The sequence below is a fragment of the Pteropus medius genome, unplaced genomic scaffold (genome assembly GCF_902729225.1).
Source record: "Pteropus medius unplaced genomic scaffold, Ma_sr-lr_union100, whole genome shotgun sequence".
NCBI lineage: Eukaryota > Metazoa > Chordata > Mammalia > Chiroptera > Pteropodidae > Pteropus > Pteropus medius.
Window position 1 is genome coordinate 2,150,431 of NW_024341893.1, and position 12,531 is coordinate 2,162,961.

General features: G+C 36.7%; 1 protein-coding gene and 1 pseudogene across 1 annotated transcript; one reads left to right on the top strand and one right to left on the bottom strand.

Annotated features, from left to right (window-relative positions):
- Nucleotides 1-5,111: 5,111 nt before the first annotated feature.
- On the top strand, nt 5,112-5,399 carry LOC120595247 (60S ribosomal protein L37-like; annotated as a pseudogene).
- A 944-nt stretch (nt 5,400-6,343) lies between these two features.
- LOC120596793 (zinc finger protein 678-like) lies at nt 6,344-8,697 on the bottom strand. Its single transcript, XM_039855255.1, has 3 exons — nt 8,689-8,697; nt 7,739-7,880; nt 6,344-7,236 (listed from the first exon to the last, which is right to left on the bottom strand). Exons 1-3 carry the CDS (start codon nt 8,695-8,697, stop codon nt 6,344-6,346), a joined length of 1,044 nt encoding a protein of 347 aa, XP_039711189.1.
- Nucleotides 8,698-12,531: the final 3,834 nt, after the last annotated feature.

Consider the following 12,531-nt stretch of genomic DNA (forward strand, 5'->3'; position numbering starts at 1 on the left):
TTTCATAAAATGAGCTAGAAAGTATTGCCTCTTCTTCAATTTTGGGAAAAAGTTTGAGAATAGGTATTAAATCTGAATGTTTGGTAGAATTCACTAGTGAAGTCGTCTGGTACTGGACTTTTACTTTTTTAAAAGTAAAAACTTCATGTTCCAATTTCCATACTGTTGATTGGTCTATTTAGATTTTCCAGTTACCTATGGTTCAGTCTAGGGTGACTGTATGTCTCCAAAAATTTGTCCATTTTTTCTAGGCTATTGAATTTAGTGGCATATAATTGTTCATAGTATTCTTGTATAATATTTTGTATTTTGGCGGTATCTGTCTGAACTTCTCTTTCACCTGATTGTGTCCTCTTTTTTCCTTACTGCATCTACCCAGGGGTTTGCCAATTTTATTCTTTTCAATGAACCATCTCTTTGTTGCATTAATTTTTCCTATTATCTTTTTGTTCTCAGTTCCATTCAATTCGGCTCTAATTTTGATTATTTCCTTCGTTCTGCTGACTTTGGGCTTCATTTATACTTTTTCCTGTTTTTAAAAAATGAAACATTAGACTGTAAATTATGAATTTTGCTTGTTTATTGAGCTAGACCTGTAACGATATGAACATTCCTGTAGGAAATTATCACCTTTGCTCTATTCCAGTTTTAACATGTCGCATTTTCATACGTTTTTCTAGACTCCAAGACAGACTTCTGAACAAGACATTTTTCAATAGCACATTTTTTAACCTCCATGTATGATTTTTTGTTTCTTTTTAGTTATTCTTCAACTTCAAAGCATTACGATCAGAGAATCTGCTTGGTATGGTTTTAATTCTTAAATTTGTTGAGGCTTCTTTTGTGTCTCAACATATGGTCTATCCTTGAGAATGTTCCATGTGCACTAAAGAATGCATAATGTGATTTAGAATGAAAGGCTCTGTAAATGTCAATTATGTCCAGTTGGTCAAATGTGTCATTTAAGGTTATTTCTTTACTAACTTTATTTGGATGATCTATCCATAGGGGTATTTTGATCTCCTAGTATATTCATGTTTTTTTGTTTCCCCCTTTACTTCTGTTAATTGCTTTATATATTTTGGTCTTCTTGATTGGGAGCATATATATTATTGTTTTCTTGATATATGGTCCCCTTTATCATTATGAAGTGTCCCATCTTTGTCTCTCATTACGTTTTTTTAACCTTGAAGTCTGTTTCATCAAATACAAGTATGGCTATACCCACTTTTCTTTGGATGGCATTTGCTTATTTTTCTTTCACCCCTTTGAGTCTGTACTTGTCCTTGCAGCTGAGCTGTGTCTTGAAGGCAGCATATGGTTGGGTTTTTTGATCCAATCTTCTACTCTGTGCTTTCTTACTGGTGAGTTCAGTCCATTTACATTAAGAATGATTATTAAAATACAAGGTTTTCCTACAGCCATTTTATCATTTGTTTTCTGGTAGCTTGAAATGTCAATTGTTTCTTTGTCCTGTGGTTCTGTTATTTCAATTTGACAGTATCTTACAAATTTTTCCTGTTCCGTTTTGATTTACATTGTCTCAGTTCTGGATTTTCGGTGTGTGGTTACCACCAAATTTATTTTAAAAAGTTTCATAAACACAGTAGTCCTTTATTATCTGCATGTCTTATCTCCATTCTCCTTTGCAGATTCAGACCTTTAATCCCTCCCCTTGTTTTTGCTCTCAAATTATCTAGTGAGTTTGAGGTGCTGTATCTATTGTCTTTTAAAAATGTTTTACCGACTCTAACCATTATGTAATATTTTTATGTTCATAGTTTTAGTGCGTCTTGGAGACTTTTTTGGATTGAAATAATTAGGTGTTCTGTTTGCCTCTTGGACTCAAGGACTCAGTTCTTTCTATAGATTTAGGAAGTTCTCGTCAACTGTTTGAATAGGCTCTCTGTTCCCTTCCCCCTCTTCGTTCTGGTATGTCTATTATTCTTACATTGTTCCTTTTCTGATGGTGTCAGATCTAGTATTTTTTTTTTTCATTCTCAAGCCTCACTTCTATCTGCATCATTTCCAGATTTGTCCTTGATATCACTCTTTCCTTCATCTTGTCAGCTGTATTTCCTACACTATTTCATTCTTCATGTTATTGCACTTGTCAGCTCAATATTTGTGGGCAAGGGAAATAAATTGGACTACATCAAACTACATATATATATATAGCAGGTGGGGTATAATTCCAAACATCTCTCTGCCTATATATATATATATATATATATATATATATATATATATATAGTAGATGGGTTTGAATCTTTTATCCATTTTGAGTTTATTCTTGTATATGGTGTAAAAAGGTGGTTGTTTCTTTTTTGCATGTATCTGTCCAGTTTTCCCAACAGCATTTATTAAATAGACTGTCTCTATGCCACGCCATACTGTTGCCTCCTTTATTATAGGTTAAATGACCATATGGGCGTGGGTTTATTTCTGGACTCTATTCTGTTCCATTGATTGATGTGTCTGTTTTTACACCAGTACCATGCTGTTTCGATTACTATAGCCTTGTAGTATAAAGTAACATGATATCTCCAACTTTGTTCTTCTTTCTCAAGAATGCTGTGGCTATTTGGGGTCTTTTCTGGTTACATATATATCTTTGGATTATTTGTTCTAGTTCTAAGAAAAATACCATTGGCACTTTGATATGAATTGCACTGAGTCTATAGATAGCTTTGGATAGTATGAACATTTTAATGACATTAATTCTTCTCATTCATGAACACAGTATATTCTTACATTTATTTGTCTTCTTCATTTTCTATCTACAATGTCTTTATAAATTTCTGAGTTTACCTCCTTGGTTAAATTTATTCATAGGTATTTAAAAGGCATCCAAATTGGAAAAGAATTAAAACTGTCATTATTTGCAGATGACATACTATGTAGAGAGAACTCCAGAAATTCAACAAAAGAACTGTTAGAACTTACAACTGATTTTGGTCAAGTAGTTGTATACAAAATTAATGTTCAGAAGTTAGTTGCATTTTTATACACCAATAATGATCAGAAAGAGAAATTAAACATAGTCCCATTTACAATGGCATAAAAAATAAAGTACTTTGAAATTACCAATTTGAAGCAACTACTTTTCCTTCTGAAGATATATATACAAAAATATACACTCACTCCTTCCTCCTAAGTTGTATAGTTAGCTTAATACATTCACGTATTGCATTCAGTGTATAGCGAAACAATGAAAATCTGTCATTGAAGCTCAGAAAAAGTTCAAAGAAAAATATAGGGTAAAATGTTATAGTGATTCAGAATTCGAAAAGGATAGCTCCTAATTTTTCTCATTATGACTGTTAGATGAGCATTTGTTAAACAGAGCACCCTGATACTGAATCATGAGCAGCAGTTAGACAAGACCCCAAGAGAAATTGAAATTGACAAGTTTATAACTCACAGGCCCTGAAAAAAATACACAGCATGCTTCACGGGGCTACATGGGGAGGCCAAGGCAGGATGCAGGCAGAGTGGCACGACCCAGGGTACATGCTTTTATTAGGATCATTGGGAGGAGTCCCTTGGAGTTCACGAGTTAACTAAATTCAGATGGGTTAATTCAAACCATAATAAAGAAAGTTTTGGTAACGCCTGCAGAGATATTACTTAAGTGGCATACAAGGTGAAACCCTGAGAGGCAAGGGAGACTTACCCACAGGGACTGCTAGAGGTCATATAAGGAACTTATATTTACTTTTGACTCTGTGAGCTGATGTCTAGTCTATGTGCTAGAAGTGGGGCTAATGTCAGTTCAAGCCTCCTTAGCTACACAAAATGAATGCCAAGGCAACAATATCATGGAGTAGTTTAGCTAAACTCTCAACAATACTCTTGTAATATCTTTACTGTAACCATCACAATATTCCTGTAGTTACAGTAAGGAGGAAAAAACATATAAGTTATAGGGCAGATGGTCCCACATTATTTGAAACTTAAAGCCACTGGGAAAAAAAAATAACTACAGATAACATTTCACTGTTTCCAAATAGCATATTACCTACAATCTTGAATAAAATTGGACAGGTTAACATTAGTGGAAGATAACAAATCATTCATTATACATCAGTGTTGACACATTAAAAATCAATCAGCTTTATAAATGTAAATATTAAGTTCACATATAGTCTAAATAAAGGATGGTAATTCCCACAGTGTGACCATTTGCAAAATCATATTACTATTACAAGTATTCAAGAAGCAATACTGTTCTAATATAATGATCTGTGAGATCATTTAGAAGTGTATTCTCTGAGAGAGCAGTGTATTCTCTGGTTTTCAAAACTGAGGCAAGTTATTTAGTGAACAAAGACATACAATAATTTTATGCACTTAGGGATGAATCATCTATACTGTTGAGATATTTGTGAAGACTTATTTCAAACAAATCAAATAGTATTCATGACTTCTATCTATGGCTACTATGAAGATACAGCCAGAGTTTTATGAACTGTCACCCTTTTTCCCTTAAAAAGTACTTGGTAAAACTAGTTAAAATTCACAATGTTCCTCTGTCTTACACTAATGCAAATAATGATGCCCTGAACACCCATTTCATGGTGACTTATATCAATGTTCTAAGTCAACCACAATCAGCATCTTCATTTAGATTTTCTTCATACATTGTACATTACATCGTCTTCAGCCATCCTTGAAAAGTAGATATGAGTGAATCCCAGCTAATACACAAGGGCTCTCAGATTTGCTTCAAAGGAGGCAGCAACAATCAACCCCATAATTCACATACATGCAAAAATAAAGGCATAGCAAGAAGTGATTTGATAGTTGAATTACAATACGTTTTTGAAAATCTCAAATACTGCCAAAAATAAGATATTCTCTAAATAGATACACCTGTCCTGACATCCGTGTCCTTGATACTTTGAAGCATACTAAACAGTAAAGTTATCTAAAATTCACTAAACTTTGGATTAATTTTTGTAAGTATTCTCTTTTAGAATACTATCTCAAAAGTGTAATTGACTCACTACTTTCACCTATGGATTGTCCAATATTTTAGGTTTGATTTTTGACCACTTTTGCACTTTTTAAAAATACCTTCACTCTTTGGTCTTGGCCATAGAAATGAGATGACAAAGGGAACATCATTCAGAAAGCATCACAATAAGACACACACATTATGCCACCACTGTGGCTCCAAAGCCTACCACCTTTAGAAGTCTACCTGTGGCAAATGTGGCTACCCTGCCAAACGGAATAGAAAGTATAAGTGGAAGGCCAAGGCTAAAAGATGAAATACCGCTGCGACTGGTAGAATGAGGCACCTAAAAATTGCATACTGCAGATTGAGGAATGGATTCCATGAAGGAACACCTAAACACAAGAGGGCAGCTGTTGCAGCATCCAGTTCATCTTAATGATTTCAATGATTAGAAACACAATAAACATTCTGTTTAAAAAAAAAAAATTCTTTAAAGTCACTTTCCAGCTTAAACTTTCTGAAGTATTTTGAACAAAGTTATTTCATCACTTATTACAAGCATAGCCATTTCTCTCCACTATGCATTCTCTGATATTGAGTAAGGCTGTCAATCCAGCTAAAAGGTTTCTCAACATTATGAATTATAGCGTGTTAAGATGTGAATGCTGAAGAAAGGCTTTGCAAGGTTTCTTTTCTTTTTTTTTACATTTATACTGTTTGTCTCCAGCATGTTTTCTCTGTTCAGTAAGATATAAACACTATTTAAAGGCTTTGCCACATTGTCTACATTTTTAAGGCTTCTTTACAGCATGAATTCTTAGATGTCATGTTTGAGCACTGGGTAAAGGCTTTCCCACAATCTACATTTGTAAGGCTTCTGTCCAGTATTAATTTTCTCATTATCAGTAAGCTTTAAGCACTGGTTAACCCATTTCCCATTAGCCCAAAGAATATTTGCCAGCGGCACTTGCGGCTGTAGAGTTTACCCCGCGATAACCCGTGGATTACAGTCTTAACCTTACCCCCAATGTTTGCACAAAATATCTCACTTTTATTATTATTTTTCCATTTGTTCTAGTATATCGGTAGTCTTTGGAAACAAATAACATCATTCTATTTATAGTATTATTTTTAGTGGTATCCCATTTACAAAATATAATAATTCTCAATCACTGAAAATGTCAAATCCTAGAAAATGCAGCATTCCTACGTGTGATGTTAAATTAACGCTAACAGCAAGCTACACTTTTTTCTAAATGGGGAAGGGTTAAAAGCTTTGCCACATTCTTTACATTTGTAAGACTTTTCTTTACTATGAATTTTCTAATAGCAAGTAAAGATTGAGCACAGGTTAAAGATTTTGCCACATTTTCTACATTTTTAAGGCCTCTTTCCAGCATGAATTTTATGATGTTGAGTAAGGTGTGAGCGCTGGGTAAAGGCTTTGCCACACTCTCTACATTCATAAGGTTTCTCTCCAGTATGAATTCTATGATGTCGAGTAAGGGTTGACCACTGATTAAAGGCTTTCCCACATTCTTTACATTTGTAACGTTTCTCTCCAGTGTGAATTCTCTGATGTCGAGTAAGGTTTGAGCACTGCTTAAAGGCTCTGTCACACTCTTTACATTGGTAAGGCTTCTCTCTGCCATGAATTCTCTGATGCTGAGTAAGAACTGAGTATCGGTTAAAGGCTTTGCCACATTCTTCACATTTGTATTGTTTCTCTCCAGTATGAATGCTCTCATGCTGAATAAGGTTTGAGTACCGCTTAAAAGCTTTGCCACATTCTCGACATTTGTAAGTTTTCTCTACAACATGAATTCTCTGATGCTGAGTAAGGTTTGAGCACTGGTTAAAGGCTTTGCCACATTCTTTACATTTGTAAGGTTTCACTCCAGTGTGAATTCTTCGATGTCGAGTAAGGCTTGACCACTGCTTAAAGGCTTTGTCACATTCTCTACATTTATAAGACTTCTCTCCAGCATGAATTCTCTGATGCTGACTAAGGACTGAGTATTGGTGAAAAGCTTTGCCACATTCTTCACATTTGTATTGTTTCTCTCCAGCATGAATTTTCTCGTGCTGAGTAAGGTTTGAGTACCGGTTAAAGGCTTTGCCACATTCTTTACACGTGTAAGGCTTTTCTCCACTATGAATTTTCTGATGGCGAGTAAGGCTTGAATACTGGTTAAAGGCTTTGCCACATTCTCGACATTTGTAAGGCTTCTCTCCAGCATGAATTCTCTCATGTTCAGTAAGTCTGAGTTGGTTAAAGGCTTTTTATTACATTCTTGACATTTGTGGGGCTTTCTCTCCAGTATGAATTCCTCCTCCATGTTCAGTGTCTGAGCTTGAGCAAAGGTTTTTGCTGCCTTCTACATTTATAAGGCTTTCCTCCAGTATGAATTCTCTGCTCAGTAAGTCTGAGCGCTGGTTAAAGGCTTTGCCACAGTTCCCTGACATTTGTAAGGCTTCTCCAGCATGAATTGACCATGTTAAGTCTGAGTTGCTGGGGTTAAAGGTTTCTTGGCTGCAGTCCCTATTACATTTGTAAGGCTTCTCTCCAGTATGAATTCCCTCTCATGTTCAGTAAGGTTTGAGTGCTGGTTAAAGGCTTCTGGCCACATTCTCGACATTTGTAAGGGCTTCTCCAGTAAGCATGAATTCTCTCATGTCTTCAGTAAGTCTGAGCGCTTGTTGCTTTGCCATTCTCTATTATTTGTAAGGCTTCTCCAGTATGACTCTTCTCTCATGTTCAGTAAGTCTAGCGCTGGTTAAAGGCTTTGCCACATTCTCGACATTTGTAAGGCTTCTCTCCAGTATGAATTCTCTCATGTTCAGTAAGTCTGGAGCGCTGGTTAAAGGTTTTGCCACATTCTCTACATTTGTAAGATTCCTCCCCAGAATGACTATTCTGATGTTTAGTAAGATTTAAAGACTGGTTCAAAGATTTGCCACTTTCACTACATTTGTCAATCTTCTTTGCAATATAAATATCCTGATGTATAAGATTTGAGCTTTGATCAAAGTCTTTGCTACATTTATATTTGTTCTCTGTGAGATGAGTTCTCTTATGTTTTTTAAGATCTGATCCTTGGTTAAAGTTTTTCCAAGATTTGTTGAATTGATAACTTCTCTTTCCATTACATGTACTCTAGTAATCAGTGAAGATAAAAAGGCATTTAGTGAGATTACACATGTAAAGGTTTTCCCAATTAAATATTCTGATACCTATTGAACCACGATGGTTATACAAAGACTCTCCCCCAAGTTTATAAAAATTATCCTTTGAAACAAGGAAGGATTATTTCTCAATGGAAGAATAATGAATCCTTGGTTAAGGGACTCTCAAGTTCATCACATTTAGAATTTCTATTTTCATTTTTCGATCTCTGATTTTTAGAAATATTTAACTAAATGTTTAATCCAATTCGACATTTTAAATAACTCAAATGATTATTTGTACCGTGAACTAAGTGACTTCCACGATTAACCAAATTTCCTTTCAGACACTATCTGTTTAAAAAATTGTTTACAGACTACCTTGTTCTGCAAATGTAACTGACTTAAAGCGGAAGTTTTCCTAAGATGATTATGTCTTTGATCTATTTTGGCGAGAAGGATTTTATTATGGGTAATTGTTCCGGTTTGCTTATGTCCATAACATCCTTTGTGCCCATTGCACACCCCCTCACGTTCGAACTACATCTTCCTTATCTTACCAGAAACATGTTGTGGAACGAATCTTCTATGCCTGGCTTTGGCAACAAGCCCTGGGTATCTTGAGAAGACCCATCTGGAAGATGCCAAAGAAATGATCACACTTACTACACTCAGGTAAATATACTTTTCAAAGTATGGAAATTGAAAAATATAAGAGCACATTAACAGAATAAAGGTCAAAACCATGCATTTACTTTCAAATGGTGGAGAAAAATAAACAGAAAATATTAAACTACCTTTTATGATAAAGCATTCAACAAACCAGGAATCAAAGGAAACAAACTAAATGTAATGAAGGTCATTTGGGAAAAGTCCAGTAACATCATACTCAATGGTGAAAAACTGAAATCCTTCCTCTATAATCACAGAAAAGGTCAGAATGCCCACTCCTACCACTTTGATTTCACACTGTACCAGATGTCCTTACCAGAAGAACTACAGAAGAAAAAAATAAAACACATTCGAAGAGGTGTCAGAATCGTATAACAGAAAAGGAATGCACCCAACAGAATTCAAAAAATGTAGCAAATTGCAGTCTACAAAATTAAAACATAAATATTAGTTGTTTCTACAGATTAACAGAAAATGATCCAAAAAAACCCCCCAAATTAAGAATATAATTATATTAACAGTAGCATCAAGAATACTAAGGAATTAATGAAAGAGGTGAAAGACATATGTAATAAAAATTATAGAATACTGTTGGATGTAATTAAAGGAGCAATAAATACAACACATCCCATGGACCTGGATTAAATGATTAATACTACAAGCTGCCAGTATTGTCCAAGATGATCAACAGATTCAAAACAATCGCTATCAAAATCCTAAATGATGCTGTTAGCTATAATAGAAAAACTTAATCTAACATCAATAAGTATAAATTCAAATTTAATCACACTTTCTGATTTTAAAACATATTCCAAAGCTACTGTCATCAAGAAAGTACAGAAGAGACTGCTGGTCAACACTACAGAGTAGGTAGACGCTATGTTCACCTCCTCCCAAGGCACAACTAAATTTTAGAGGAACCATCATTGAGAAATACCTGAAGCCAAGCTGAATAGAAGAAATCCTATAGCTACGGCTATAAAAATGATGACATACTTAGTCTAGGAGGGGCAGAGACACAGAGCAGGCTGATCCTACCTCCACAGTGTGGTGGCTAAGAAACAGGAGGGCAGTATCAGATGCAAAGGTCTCCACTGAGGGGAAAGGGTTTCCAGCCCGCATGGGGCTCCCCAGTGTGAGACATCAATATAGAAAACAAAAGTCCCCAAAATATCTGGCAGTGAAAACCAGCAGGGTTAGTGTCCAAGGTCTCTTCTAGAGACCTTAGCACTGCAGGTCTTAAAAAGGCCATGCACACATTCACCAGCTCAGAGCCCCAGAACAAAGGAAGCAGCTGAAAGAGCACCAGGAACATATGGAAAAAACTGAATTGACTTACGTCAGGGCAAGGGTTGTAGGGACAGGGGTCAGGGCAGCTCTCTCCAGAGAGAAGTGCTGGCAAGTCCCATTGTTATTTTTTTGAGCTTTCCCCCTGGCCCAGCCTGCAAGTGCAAGTTGGCACCAACTTTGAATACTCCATTAACCACCATTTGTTCCACCTGGTGATTCCATAAGACTCCACCATACTCAACTTCTGTGCCAAATGTGAACCTCTTTCAGCAGCTGCTCCATACAAACACCTGCTCAACTCACAAAAGAACTCTCAAACCCAAAAGAAGCAGGAACCAGCCTCGCCAAACCCCCTACCTCTTGCTGAGTGACCCCAAGCCTGCCAATAGTGGCAGATGGCCTCAGTTAAGAGCATAGCCCCTACCAGGCACCTCTAAGCTCAACACTGGCGGCGGCCAACTACAGATCACCTTGAAGCTACTATGAGGTGGCCCCAGGATGGGCAAAGGCAGCAGTTGACCTTGATGTGAACCAGAGTCCCCACCCTGGAGGCCCAAGAACCAATACACCCAGTGCCCAGGATCAGACCACACCAGAGCAATACCTAACCAGATACACAAACAACACAAAAAAAGAGTAGGCAAGCACCAGAACACTGCTAAAATACACCGTGTGCTGTGAGGTCAGTCTCCACAGAATAATTCATCTTAGTCACGGCCAGTCCTCACAGCTCATCAGCCTAAAGGTCAATCCCATGTAATGATGTGCTAACAGCAACCAAGGTTCAACTACAATAGGAGGCCACACAGGAGTGACACAAGGGACATCCCTGGTGCACACAGCAGAGATGACCATAAAGTCTGCACCACTGGGCCCCACGGGACACCTACTACATGATTCTACTCTGCCAAGCCTGGGAGTCATAGCAGATCTACTTAATACATACAAACGCAGGAAGGCAGCCAAAATAGGAGACAAAGAAACATATCCCAAATGAAAGAACAGGACAAAACTTCAAAATAAGAACTAAACAAAATAGACACAAGCGATCTACCAGATACAGAGTTCAAAACACTGGTTATAAGGATGCTCAATGAATTTAGGGGAATAACAGATGACTTCAATGAGACCTTACACAGAGACAGAAACCAAAAAAAGAACCAGTCAGAAACAAAGAATACAATAACTGAAATGAACACATTAAAGGAACTCGACAGGTTAGATAAAGCAGAGGATAGAATAAGAGATCTCAAAGACAGGGTGGCAGAAAACATCGAATTGGAACAGCAAAAAGCAAAACATTCACACCAGAGGGGTACCAGAAGGAGAAAAGAGGAATTGAAAACTTATTTGAGGAAATAATAACTGAAAATTTTCCTAACCTGGCCAAAGGTTTAACACAAAGAGAGAGTGTTAAAAGCAGCAAGAGAAAAGCAGTTAGTCACACACAAGGGAACTCCCATAAGACTGTCAGCTGATTTCTCAACAGAAACTTTGAAAGCCAGGAGGGCTTGGCATGTATATTCAAAGTAATTAAAAGTAAGGACCTACAACCAAGATTACTCTACCAAACAAGGCTATCATTTAGAATGGAAGGACAGATAAAGAGCTTCCCAGACAAGGAAAAGCTGAAAGAGTTCATCAACCACAAACCATTATTACAAAAAAAGTTACAGGAACTTCTTTAAGAAGTGGGTGGGAGTGTGGGTGAGGAACATAAATATGACTTAATAAAATGACAATAACTGCATATCTATCAATAATTACCTTAAATATAAATGGATTGAAAATACAAAACCCCTAGAAGAAAACCTAGGCAGTAAACTTCTTTACATCATTCTCTAGAATATTTTTTGGGATGTTTCCTAGGGCAAGGACAGCAAATGCAAAAATAAACAAATATGACTATATCAAACTACAAAGCCTTTTCACAGCACAGGAAACCATCAACAAAAGAAAAAGTCAGCCAGCTGAATGAGGGAAAACATTTGAAAATGTTCTATCCAGTAACAGGCTACTTTCAAAAACATATAAAGAACCCATACAACTCAACATCAAATAAAATAAAAATCTAAATATAAAATGGGCAGAGAACCTGAATAGGCATTTCTCCAAAGATGACAAGCAGATTACCAACATACACTTGAGAGATGCTTAACATCATTACTCATCTAGGAAATGCAAACTGCCGTCACAATGACACATCACCTCACACCTGTCAATATGGCCATTATCAAAAGGGCAACAAATAACAAGCACTGGCAAGGGTGGATCACAACCACTTCCCTCACAAACTACTTACATGAGGCAAAACAGAACTTAAAACTGGCTTAACACATCATTCCTCAGCATCGTACACAGACTTTCCTGGGCCCCGAAAGCAACGAAAAGTAGCCAGACCACGTCGGCCCATCTCAGTCCAAGGGCAGGACTCTGGCTCT